The 13,823-nt window shown below is 40.0% G+C and overlaps 1 protein-coding gene and 1 long non-coding RNA gene across 2 annotated transcripts in view; one reads left to right on the top strand and one right to left on the bottom strand.

Annotated features, from left to right (window-relative positions):
• The window catches only part of LOC138172645 (uncharacterized), a 237,588-nt gene that overhangs the window by 108,520 nt on the left and 115,245 nt on the right, over window positions 1–13,823 (bottom strand). The window lies entirely within an intron of this gene.
• ATP6V0E1 (ATPase H+ transporting V0 subunit e1) overlaps window positions 6,952–13,823 on the top strand; it is a 43,426-nt gene continuing 36,554 nt past the window's right edge. The window contains exon 1 of the mRNA XM_069102356.1: window positions 6,952–7,170. Coding sequence (XP_068958457.1) covers window positions 7,067–7,170 — 104 coding nt within the window. The 5' untranslated portion in view covers window positions 6,952–7,066. The remainder of the gene's footprint in view (window positions 7,171–13,823) is intronic.

Raw genomic sequence — 13,823 nt, 5'->3', positions numbered from 1 at the left:
CTTGAGAGACTTAATTGTGTTGTTTTGGAAAGCTTTGCAGTAAGGCTTTAGTGCTTTTGAGGTTTATTAGGAAGGTAAGCTGCCATTTTGAACACTGGCTCGAACTCAGAGGCTTTAACTCATTATAAATCAATAATATCCTTGTCTGTGGTAGTTACATAAAAGCACGTACAGTTTTTTTGTTCATGTTAGTTCTGGAAGCTTATTAAGACATTTATCCATGAGTCATACCTAATATAAATCAACAAATTATGTAATTGTTTTATTTACTGGACAGAATTCTTTTTAAAAACAATTGACAGACATCAACAAATATGAACAGGACAGTGGATTATATATGATGCTGGATTATACACAGCTCTGAATTTTTTTGGAGTTTTTAATTTTTAAAAATATTTCTATAAAAGTTATGTGGTTCTGGGTGGACTGGTCTTCTGCAGTATGGTCTATCAGTATCTGTGATAATTGAACTTAAATGACCCTTTTTTGTTGAGTCCCAGATACTTTTCTTGGTCAGCTGTCAGGTCAGCATCAAACTGGCCAGGTACTCATCCATCTTAGGAAGCAGGTCCTGTTTATACTGTCCCTCAGGGACATTATAGAGTTTTATCAACCAAAACCTGGCTTTTATCTGTGATGGAGGGAGTGAAAGTGAAATTGCTGAATAGCTCAGGTTAAGTAGACAGCCTTCTGCCAAGAGGACGACACATTTTCCATCTGGCCATACGATGTGGTCCACCTGAGAGCTGAAGTGTGCTTCCTCCATAAAGCCTTTTCTGGATCTCCCCAGTGGCCAATCCTCTCGCCCCTAAAAATGATTTTGCGTTTACTTGTCCTGCCTTTTTTTTTTTATTTTTAAATTAATTTGTTTCCTTTTAGTTTACAAGATTGAATTCCACAATTCCTTGAGTTTCACATTTTGTCCCCCCTCCCTCCCCTCCCCGCCCCCCATGGCAGCATATAGTCAAGTATAGGATCTGTAAATACTTTCACATTATACATTAGGTTATAAAGACGGATTGTATCAGATGGAATGAAAAATGGTAAAGAGGACATAAAACCAAACAAGAGAAGGAAAAAGATCAGGTATTTTGCTTCCACCTGGATATAAACTCATGGATGCACATATTTCTCTCCATCATGAGTCTTTTGGGATTGACTTATATCACTGCATTGCTGAGAAGAGTCCAGTCTATCAAAGTTGGTCATCACACATACGTTGTGTCTGTAATTGTGTACACATTTCTCCTGGTTCTACTCTTCTCACTCAGCATCAGTTCTTTTAAGCCTCTCCAGGTAAATATGAAGACTGTCTGCTCCTCGTTTCTTATAGCACAATAGTATACCATAACATGCATATACCACAACTTGTTCAGCCATTCCCCAATTGATGGGCACCCCCTTAATTTCCAATTCTTTGCCACCACAAAAAGAGCTGCTATAAACATTTTTGTACATATGGGTCTTCCTCCCACTTCTATGATACTTGATGTATCATATGATACTATGATATGTTCTGTCTTGACATATGTGTGCACTATGATTCTGTGAATCAATGAAATGGTGAATCCATTTGAGCTTGGACTCCTACTTGAAGAGCTTTATAACTGTAGAAGAGGGGTTACTTGCCAATATTAGACTTCTGTCTGACTGTGTACCCAGAACATGGTGGGCACACGGACACCTTCATTCCCAGGGCTGGGTATTGGAAATGAGTAATGCATGATTTTCATTTACATTGTTCTCAGCCCTTCTCTATAGGATCCTCAGTGTCTCCCTTTGCTTGTTTTATGTAGGTTCTAGCTCTCCAAATCCAATCAAGTGCAGGGACTATTCTGTATTTTTATCTTTGTAGCACCCTCTAACAAACAGGTTTCAATTGTTGAGTATGAAGTAAAATTTTATTGACTGACTGATAGAGGGAGCTATTGGCCAATCCAGGACAAGAAAAAATGTAGAGCTCAAGTAACTGTTTCTGATTCACTTAGCCACAAATTAAATTCAGCAAATATATTCCAAGCACCTTCTATTACTAGTCCAACTTTGTTTATTCACATCCAAGGTTTATAAGGAATAGATAAATATTTTCTGCATGTCATGACTGTGAAACAGAATCAATGAGGAAAAATCCAGGTGTCTTCACTTCTAGACTTTTCTCAAAAGTTAGTCATTATTACTCAAGGACTTCTTAGATAATGAACAGTACAGTGGGATTAGGTAATAGTTAAGAGCACAAATTAGAGACCTGAAGAGAAAGTGTTAGACTGTTTTGAGAGTGAGGGAGGGAGAGGATTGCTTTTCTCTAATTGGAGATCAGGGGATATAGACTCAGGACCTGGATTTGAATCTTGACCTTACCATTTAGCAGTTGTGTGATCTTAATTGAATAATTTAATCTCTCAGTCCCTCAGTTTCCTTATCTTCAGAATGAGGAGGTTGGATTAAATGTCTCAGATTCCTTTAAGCTTTATGTCTGGTCATATGATTCTGATTATAGGAAGTGTGACAGTTGAGAAAATAGAAAAGACCAAGTGGGTTAGAGATCACGGAGACCATCCTCTGTTTAGCACTTGGCCAAATGATGTCTCATGTCATTATGACTCTTAATTGTCATGGCCTTCTAACTATCTCCATTTGCTAGCTGCCAGATTTCTAATGCATAGGGAGGAGTATCTGCTTAAAAACTTAATAGTTCAGTATTATTGCCTATAGGAAATAAACTCCTCCTAATCTTGATTATGGGAGGAAAAAAGCAACGAAATTTCCTTGCGTTTTTAAATTTATTTTGTAAGTTTGGACCTGTGATTTCATCTGTATAGGGAACTCATAGTGAGGAAGCTTCCTCTACCTATACAGATTGACAAAATGTATAGTCTAGAGTTACTTAGGACACAGGGGTTAAATGACTTGTTTAGGATTATAGCTTATATGTGACAGATTATATTATGTGAATTTAACATGCTTGCTGAATGCCCTGTCTCAAGTTCTGTATAAATACTAAAGGTGGCTAAGTAGTTCAGTGGACAGAGTGCTAGGCCTAGAATTAGGACTGACCTGAGTTCAAATCTAGCTTCATATACTGGACCTTGGGCAAGTCACAATTTCTTTGTCTCAATTTTCTCATTTGGAAAATGGGGCTAATAATAGCACCAACTTCCCAGGGTTGTTTTGAGGCTCAAATGAGACATTTATAAAGAACATTTGTAAAGCATAGTGCCTGGCACATAGGTGCTATGTAAATACTTATTTCCTTTCTACTTGTGACCAAATCTCAATATTTTTGTAGGGGCTACAGTTTCAAGCAAATAAATACTTAGAAGAAACCTTAGAACTGGAAAGGACCTTAGAGGTCATCTGCTTAGACATCACAATACCCCTCCCTGCCCTCCCAGGCTATCAGCCTATTTTGTTTACTTTTCTGCCCTTCAAAATCTTGACTTTATACTTAACTAGGTCAACTTTACATTTTCCCCTGTCCTCTAATCCTTGACTCCATTGCCCTATTGCAGTATTTCCCATACCAAATCCCAATGTGGTGATGATTTACACCATCCATTTTCTCTGTTCCTATTCACCAGCGCTGCCAAATGACATGGGAGGATATCACAAAACTAGCCTAATGGGGTTTGCTATAGATATATACTATCTGATTTTAATTGGGCACTCACTGCTGAATGCCAATCCTATTTTCTCTGGTTAACTTTCTCTTGCATTCTCCAAAGTAACTATTTCTTTTCCCTTCCACTCCAGCCCCTTTCTTTAACTGATAGCCTTAACTCATATATAGCCAGAAAAATATTGAGACCATATTTCAAGAACTTTCATCCCCAATTAGTCATTTCAAGTCACCTCAATTTCATCCTTTCTCACTTTTGCTCCAGGGATGAGGTGGACTTTCTCCTTGCCATTGTTTTTGAGGCAATCAGGATTAAAGGACTTGCCCAAGGTTATTTAGCTAGAAAGTATCTGAGGTTAGATTTGAACTCAGGTCCTCTTAACTGCCCATTTTTCTCCTTGCTGTTAGCAATTTTTTTTTTCATTCAACTCCACAATTCCTCAAGGCAATTCTGTTTATAGCCAAACCCCTAGGAAAAGGTCTTTGTGCATGATTACAAATGATCCCTATATTGCTAAATGCAGTCTTTTCTTTTTCTTAGTCCTCATCCTTCTTGACTTCTCTGGAATATTTACCATTTCTTCCTTCTAAACATTTTCTCCTTGGGTTTCCAAGACTCTGTTATTCTCTTTCTATCTGACAAAATCTTTCTGTGTCTCCTTTACACAATCATCCTTCTTTTTCCACTTCCTGCCTTGTGTGTATCCTAGGCCTCTGTTTTGGGCTGCCTTCCCTCTCTACATTCTCTTCTTGGGGAGCTCCTATGGGATGCAGATGACTCCCAAATTTATGTTTCCTGAGCCTGAGTCCCACATCTGTTACGTGCAACACAACTAGATGTCCCACAGGCATCTCAAATTTAAAATTTCAAAAAAGGGAACTGATTTTCTTCCCCCCTAAACCTAGTCTCCCTAACATTCCTATCACTATATTTAGTTTCACAATCTAGGGGTTATCCTCTTCTCTTTGCTCATAGACTTCCCAAGTCTAATCAGTTGCCAGGTTTTACTGGTTCTGCCTTCCTTCCTGGCATCTTTTACATCCATTTCCTATTCCTAAAATGAAGATCTGCAAACATCACTCCTCAACTCAATAAAACTGTGAAGGCTACTTATTGCTTATAAGCTCTACTATTTAGCTTTTATTAGCTCAGTGGAGTTTTTTTACTCTCCATTTTATTAATCTCTTCTTTCATTTTTCAGGGTTTCCATTTTGGTGTTTAATTGGTAATTTCTCATTTATTTCGTTTTTTTTAGTTGGGTGACCAATTCATTAATCTGCTCTTTTTCTCTTTTATTGATATATGCATATAAAGATATACAAATTTTCCCCAAGTATTTCTTTAGCTGCACCTCTCTTCTGTTTAACTTATAAGACTTTTACAACCTGTCCCCATCCTGCCTTTTCAACCTTGTTATATATTCACTTTCCACACTTTTCAGTATACCCAGACTGGTCTTTTTGGTGTTCTAGATTCCCCCTCTCCCATATCTATACTTTTACCCACTAGCTGGTTCTCCAACTTAGAATGAGCTCCTTCACCACCTACACTTTTTTGGAATCTCTAGCTAACTCCCTTCAGAGCTCCGCTGAAAGGCCACTTTCAGAAAGCCTTCACTGATTCCCTCATTGTTACCCCTCCCACCAAATATGTGTGATTACTGCTCTGTGTACATTTTGTATCTCTCCCCCTCCCCCAAATGTAAACTTCTGGAAGGCTGTGATTTTTTGCCTTTTTATTTGTATGCCTAGTGCTTAACATGGTGCCTGGCGGCCCATAGCAGGCTCTTAATAAATGGGTTTTGAATGAACTAATAAGGCGGGCTTCTCTCCTCCAGGAAAATTTATTAAAAAAGAAACAGGAGAACTAGTTAAGAGTGATTTCAAGGCAAATATATGTAGGTAGTTAGGCAAGGAAGTTGTACACATTGAATGGGCCGTCGCATTTTTATTTTTTATTTTTTTGCTTTTTGGAGGGGAAAGGCAGGGCTATTGGGGTTAAGTGACTTGTCCAAGTTCATATGGCTAGTTTTTGTGTTAAGTGTCTGAGGCCAGATTTGAACTCAGGTCCTCCTGACTTCAGGGCTGGTGCTCTATTCACGGTGCCACCTAGTCACCCCGGGGCATCAAATTTTTTAGTCAAATTTAATGGCATCTTAAAACATCTACAGGAATTTTTCCTGGTGTTTCTGTTATTTTCTTTTGAAATATATTTTTATTAATTTCATTAAATTTCTCAATTACATGTAAGAAAATTTTTACATTCATTTTTAAAATTTGAGTTCCAAATTCTTTTCCTCTTTTCTGTCCCTCCCCCACCCTTTCAGTAGGCAAGCAATATCTATTATACATATCAAGTCACACAAAACATTTCCATATTAGCCATGTTGCAAAAGAACACAAAAAAGACAGCAAAATACAGAAGGTTAAAAAAAGTATGCTTCAGTCTCTACTCAGCGTTCCACTCTCTTCAGGTGGTGAAATTCATGGGTCCTTTGTAATTATCTTGGATCATCATCTCGGTCAGAGTAGCTAATTCGTTCACAGTTGATGTTCTTGTTGTTAATATGTACAATTAACTACTGGTTCTGCTCACTTTGCATCACTTCATATAAATGTTCCCAGGTTTTCCTGAAACCATCCAGCTTTTATTTTTTTTATAGCACAAAAGTTTTCCATCACAATCACATACCATTATTTCTTCAGCTATTTCTCAATTGTGAGCATCCCCTCGATTTCCAAGAACGGCTAGAAACATGTTTGTACATATGGGTCCTTTTCATTTTCCTTTGATTTCTTTGGGATGCGTACCTAGTAGTGGCATCGCTGGGTCAAGGGGCCTGCAGTTTTATAGCCCTTTGGACAGAGTTCCAAATTGTCCCCTAGAATGGTTTGGACCAGTTCTGACCTCCACCAGCAGTGAATTAATGTCTCAATTTTCCACATCCCCTCCAGCATTTCTTTTCCTTTTTGTCATGATAGCCAATCTGATAGGTATGGGGTGGTACCTCAGAATTTTAATTTGCATTTCTCTAATCACTGATGATCTAGAGCATATTTTATGTGGCTATTGATACCTTTGATTTCTTCTAAAAACTGCCTGTTCATATATAATAGGCTTATTCTTAAAAAAAAATACATACACACCCATGTGTAAATCCCTAACACATATAAATCCACACACAGACAGGCCCTTCAGTTGTAATACAGCGTCAAGGTTGCAGTTCCAGAGGCTGACCAGCTGGGGGCAAAACTCAGCCTTTGCGGCTCTACAAAGTTGTCCCGCCCCTACTGCCAAAGGGGAGGGGATTGGCCGGCGTGCGCTTGCGCCCCTGAGGAAGGGGGCGGGGCCTCGGCCGGGCTCGGGCTTCTTGGTGGACACTTCCGGGTTGGGCGCGGAGCGCTTCTGCCGAGGGCAGCCGGCCTGGGGAGCGATCGCCGCAGGCAGCCATGGCCTACCCAGGCCTCCTGGTGCCTGTCATTGTGATGAGCGTTTTCTGGGGGGTCGTCGGCTTCCTGGTCCCCTGCTTCATCCCCAAAGGGCCCAATCGAGGGTAAGTGTCGGGGGCGGGGGCGCTGCGCTAGGGCGAGGTCTGCAGCCCGAGGCCGCGGCCTTCCGCGCGGGGCCCGTGGCGGCCTAACCGTCAGCGCCTGCTGCGTGCGGGCCCCTCCTGGGGCCGGGAAGCCGCGGAGCGCCTCGCGTGGCCTAGGCCGGCCGGAAGGCCTGTAGGGCCCGGCCGAGGGTCGCGGCCACCCGGGGCCGGGCTGAAGATCGGGCTCTCCTTCCTCGGGGTGTGCCTGGGGGGGGCTTCCAGAGCCGGGAGAAAGCCCATGCTCGCAGGCCCTCCCGGAGGGCGGGAGCGCCTTTCGTTGGGCGTTGGGACTGAGCGAGGCCGGGAACCCGGGCTCGCCGGTCTGGGTCTGAGCAGGCGGCTGGAGGCCCGATGCCCTTCGGGCCTTGTGATTGCTTCGGGGCACTAGATGAAAGTGAGTCTAAGAGCCGGCAGGGCTTTGTCCTTGTGCCCTTGCTCCCCAAACCGCTCGGCGCTACGCACTCAACTATTCTCCCATTCTGTCCTCACAGCCACCCCGGGGGGCGGGGGCGGGGGGGGTATTTTACCATTATCCCTATTTCACAGATGAGGAAAATCGCCGTTAAATCACAGCTTGTCAATGCCTGAGGCTGGATTGGAACTCAGACCCAGGCCCTGTCCACCCTGCCGCCCGGCAGCCCCATCATATGCATGTGTAAACAGGACATATAACTCCTGGAAAGCCAGGACTTTGCTTCCTAGAGCCTAGGTCTGTGCCTGACACTCAGTAGGCACTTCATAAATGCTTGCGGATCGATTGACGGGCCCCATTCCTTTCACACATGAGGAAACTGAGATCCAGGCAAAGGGAAGCCATGTAACCCGAGATCACACGTCTTAGGGGGTTGGTGAGAGCCCTGGGTTGGATCCTAGTGCCTTTGCGCTCTCTTAATGCAGATTTCTGCCTGTTATAGCCACTTCTGTGCTCTGAGTGCAGGTTTTTTTCCCATTACACCAGCATTTTTTATAGTTGGATCTTTTTCTTTAAAGCCTACTTCAAGACACTTGCTCTCTAGATCCCTTTTGCTCTTTAGTCACTTCTTGTAAGCTCGGGGTCATGTGATTTATAACTTAAAACTACCGCATAACTCACCCTTTGTCTGAAGTATCCCTTAGTACTTGCTATCTTGAAAATATTCATTTGGTCCTAGGCTATAGTGAAAGTTAATTGGTACTAAATAAACATTGGTTAAGTGAATTGTTCTGTTACATTCTCACCCCTTACCCAAACACCCCTCAGGGTTCTTGAGTACAGGAAATGTTTTTCCTTGTCTTTTTACCCCTAGCTTCTTACACAGGATAGCTAGGTGCTTAATAAATGCTCATTGGATTTCAATTAAATTTACTACTGAAAAATATCCAAAAGCTAAGATATTTACTTACTCAACAAAGCTTCTCTCTGAAGGTTCTTACCACTTAACATAAATGTGTTATGTATTTATGAGTATTTAGTCTAAAATATATATATTCTAAACAAAAGTTTGCAAAGTAAATTATCTGGTAGTGTTTGAAAATGTGAAATATCTTTTGCAATTACGTGTATATACTTGAAGTTTGTAATATTAGGATTGAGTGTAATGCAGCAATTAATAATTTAGCATGGAAGAATTCTACAAGCTTTTCTTAACATTTTCTAAAATTTAGCACTGAATTTCTGATGTTCTGATGATTCATGATTTGCTACTTCTTAGTGCCCTACATCGGAGGTATCAAACATGCACACCAGATGAGAACAACTCTTTGGAGTGCAGCCAGAACCAGATTAAAATGTAATTGGGAGGGGGGGGGCGGGGCGGTTAGGTGGCGCAATGAATAGAGCACCGGCCCTGCAGTTAGGAGGACCTGAGTTCTAATGTGGCCTCGGACACTTGACACAATTACTAGCCATGTGATTTTGGGCAAGTCACTTAGCCCCAGTTGCCCTCCAAAAAGCAAAAAAAAAAAAAAGTAATTGAGAAATATTTAACAAAATAAAATAAAATTAATTATTCCCCTCCCTGTCCCCAGTCCTTAAGTACAGGGGCTGTTTTTATTTTGTCTACATACACATATCAATATTAGGCAATATTAATCTGTAGTTTTCTAAGTTAATATGTGGTCCACAGGGATCTTTATGTACGATGTGTTGTGACCCTCTGAGTTTGACACTACTACTTTCCGTTTTTCCATTCTGCACAGCCATTCTTCCTCTAATAGCTCTCCCCTACGATCCTAATGAAACAAGCATTTGTGATTATTGGTTATTTGTCCACTTCCTACAGGTCAACTCCTTAGTCCATTTCCATGCATATAGTTGGTGCTTAGTAAATGTTTATTGATTTGAATAGGCTCCCAATATCTTGAGCCTTATGACTTGAAATCACTGACTTCCTAGTTGATTACCAAGGACAAAAGAACATTGGCCTTTTAGTTTTCCAGCTGTAACTGCATGAAGTTATTTGATCGACTACTTAGTGATATATTCTCCAGATCCAAATTTGATCTTCCCTGCTAATCTTCATTCTCTTGTATATAGTAAGTTAAGGCAAAAGGAATTTCTACACTTTATACTTTAAGGATCACATACCATAGCCAATTACTTTTTAAGTTTCAGTTTTCCCAGCTCTAATATGGGAATATTAATATAACAATGTCTTTTATCTGATAAATGTGCAAATCAAATTTTGTAAATTGACTTAATAAATGTACCAAGAAACTCATTGTTTATTTTTTTTTTTTTTGGAGGGGAAAGGGCAGGGCAATTGGGGTTAAGTGACTTGACCAAGGTTACATGGTTTAGTAATTGTTAAGTGTCTGAGTCTGGATTTGAACTCAGGTCCTCTTGACTCCTGGGTCAGTACTCTATTAAGTGCCGCCCCTAGCAGCCCCCAGAAACTCATTGTTTAAAGGAGCCCTATGGTTAATCTTGGGCAGTCCTTTCGTAGTGGTTTTTTTTTTTTTTAATTAAATTTGAAATGTTTGTATCAGCCTCAGAAAAGGGTTATATTTTAAAGGTTCACAGAAAAGTCTTTTGTCTGAAACTTTAATCTTTATAGAAACAGTGTTATAAATGTTGGTTGTTAGGGCTTAAGGCTAACCAAAAGCCTATTTAAATCACAGTGTAGCTGAATTATATTACTGCTATGGGTTTGGGGAGCAGGAAACCATGCTGTGTGTGAAATGGGAAGAAGAAAGTCTTTTTCTTTCCTGAAATCGTCTGTCCCTTAGCAAAATTTTGAAATAGAGTTGATCTTTAAGAGTTTATCGTACGTCCTCTATCTTACATCCTCTACCATGTCACTAGTCTCAGGCCTTCCCAAATTCATAACATTTCACCTTCCCTCTGCTATCTCTTCCCTGTCCTGCCCCACAATGTTTGATTTACAGGTAACTTTAGGTACCTTTTAGAGAGCACAACCTGACTGAACACATTTACTTAATAAAGAGTAGTAGCTATAGTAATTGTCATTTTCTGTAGCATTCTTAGATGTGTCTGGTGTTTTACATTCATAATCTCCTTTTATCTCTGGAATAGCATTATTATATAGGTGCTACAGTTGTTACTATCCACATTTTATAGATGAGGAAACAGGTTTAGAGAGGTTAAGTAACTTGTGTATATTCTCCTAAGAAATAAATGTCAAAGGCAGGATTTGAATCCTTGGCTCATCTGACTTAAAAGTCTAGCATTCTTTGCACTATACCACTCAGCCACTGCATGAAGGGCTTCGTCTATGTAAGATATAAGGAGGAGATAGAAAAATGCATATGACACAGCACCAGCCATTAAGAATGTAGTCAAAAGACCAGCGATACATAAATCTAGGATCCTTGTCTTCCAGGAACTAGAGGGGCAACATCTATAGTCAGAAAATCGGCTTCAAATTTTCCATACCTAACACCTGTCTGCTTCTGGGCCCATCGCTTCTCTAATTTCAGTTTCTTAACACCTATCCATCGGTAATTATTAATGCTTATGTGACCTACCTCACAGAATAGCAGGGGGGATATTTTGTATAAATAAGTGTTCTGGTTACATTATAGCAACATAGTTGAGGAGATGGCAGATGCTTACAGACGCACACATTTATAAAATAGTTAAAGTATCAGATCCAGGAGGAGATGAAATATCAAAGTGAGTGATACAGATAATTTTATAGGAGTTGTGTGTCAGGATAGTCTGAAACGATCTTTTGGAAAAGATGGGATTTGAACTGCACCCTGGAGAATAGTGAGATTTAAGTAGATGGAGGATTAATGAAAGAGCACTTCACATGAGGTAAAAGCATGATTTGGAGTTGCGAATGAGCATGTTGAATGGGAGTGTGTGGAGTGGTGAGGCTGGGGAGATTTGGGGGAAGTACTGGGAGATTAAGTGGAATAGGACCATGTGATAGATTCATATGCTAGACTAAAGGGTTTACATTTTATACTCTGGGCAGTGAGAAGCCACTGAGAGTTTCCAAGCAGAGGATTAACAAAATGAAAGGAGTTTTAGAAAGATTAATCTTCCCAATAAGTGAAGTGGTCAAAGGAAATGAACAGACAGTTTACAGTGGGAGAACTGCAAACTACCAGCCTAGGCAAGTTAACAAGCATTTATTAAATACCTACTATGTGCTAGGTGTGCTGAGCACTTGGGAATCAAAGAAGAGAAATACAGATGAGAAACCAACTCTGAGATTTCACTACATAGCTCCACAGTGACAAAGAGGATTTTTTAAGAAATAGAATTCATATTAAAGCTAAAACTGATGGATCATTCATTGATATTGTCGTAAATAGACCCATTTATTCTAAAGCTGTATGATTTAGAATTATGTGAGAAAAGTTACTGGATTACTCATACATACCCTTTAATCCAGCAATCCCACTATAGGGCATTATAACCCAAGAAGTCAAAGATAGAAAGGTCTCATGTATATGAAAATATTAGAGGTAGCACTTTTTATGATAGCAAAAAACAAAACAAAGTGGCTGCCCATTAATAGAGGAATGGCTGGAAAATGTGTGGCATTTAAAATTAGGGCCATAGATCTTGAGTGGGAAAGGGACTTCAGAAACTATCTAGTCCAGCCCTTTCAGTTTACAGTGAGCAAGCAAGTCCCAGAGTGGTTAAATGACTTACCCAAGGTCACACAAGGTAGTAAGCATTATAGGCAGGATTTGAACCTAGGTACTCTGATGCCATTGAACTATAAGAAAAAAACACAAAAAATTTCACAGATTGTTTCAAAGTAGAACCTAGAGAATAATAAACATATGGCAGTACATTTAAAAACACATAACAGTACATTTAATAATGTAAATGAAAACAATACCAAAAGGCAGCCATCTTTTGGTGAAATATAATGACCAATATGGAGAATGAGTGATGAAACGCATCTCTCAATGGACAGGTGAGAAGCAGGGGGAATATAGGTATGGAATGGGGCTTATGTTTTCTGCCATGGGCTAAGGTGGTTTCTCTTAATGATTTTTCTTTGTTTCAAGGAGAAGGGTTATATTGGAAAATGACCAGTTTGTGAACTTAGTAAAAGTTAAAAAAGAAAAGGTTAGTAGTGACCATGTATGAGAGGAATTGGAAGGATGAAGGCTTACAAGTTAGGAGGGCTTATGGTAGTAATAATAGTTGTATCTGATCCTCACCATAGACCTGGGAGGTAGACACTATTATTCTCAATCTATAGATAAGGAAACAAGTGACTTGCCTCACCTCAGGGAGCTGATAAGTGTCTAAGGAGAGATTTAAACTTGGGTTCTCCTGACTCCAGCCCCAGCATTCTAGCCATTGTGCCACCTCACTGCCCCAGTAGTTTATGTCTGAGGTGATAAGGGCCGACTGAATTGTAGCGGTGGTGGAGTAGCAGCCCTGGCATAGAAAGACATTTCATAGGAACAGTCAACAGAATTTGATTTCTGAATTTCAGGAATGAAGAAAAAAGGGAAGAATCAAAAATGACTGAAAATATTGGTGACATGAGTTAGAGGCAGCATGGAACAGCGGAAGGAACATTAGCTTTGGAGGCAGAGAACAATGAATATAAATCCTGGTTCTCCTTATTACTACTTGTGTGATCTTGGACAAGTCAGTTCTTTGATCTTCACTTTCCTTATCTATAAAAATGAAGGGGTGCACCAAATGACTTTAAAGGGCCTTTGTAGCCCTAAATCTGTGATTCTGTAATACCCTGAAATGGGAAGAGGGATAGGGCAGGAGAATGATATAGAAGAGGGTTAATTTAGGTTTAGATATTATGTTTGAGGCTATCTAAGTGTAGATAAAGGAGAATGGAATATAGGCAAGAAGTTTTGACTGAGTTACAGGTGTTTTTAAATTTTTTACATTTTTAATCTGACCGTTGGCAGTGTTATTTTTTTCATGCAATGGAAACTGTTTAATTTCCACTTAGTTTACCTCACTTTATTATAACCATTTGACTTAACTATTTAGATTCACCAGTCAGGAGGGCATCTGAGAGGAACACTAGTTAATACAGTGTCCCAAAAGTCTTCGTGCAGTTTAAAGCTTTAATAACTTAAAACTTTAGTAGGTTAAAACTTCACTAAGATTTTGAAGATACCCTCTGTGTGTGTGTGTGTGTGTGTGTGTGTGTGTGTGTGTGTGTGTGTGT

Source organism: Petaurus breviceps, unplaced genomic scaffold (assembly GCF_028583685.1).
Source record: "Petaurus breviceps papuanus isolate PSGF00001 unplaced genomic scaffold, PetGlider_PUasm1.0 551, whole genome shotgun sequence".
NCBI lineage: Eukaryota > Metazoa > Chordata > Mammalia > Diprotodontia > Petauridae > Petaurus > Petaurus breviceps.
The sequence above is the reverse complement of the archived record's forward strand: the minus strand, read 5'-3'. Positions and strand labels throughout refer to the sequence as shown.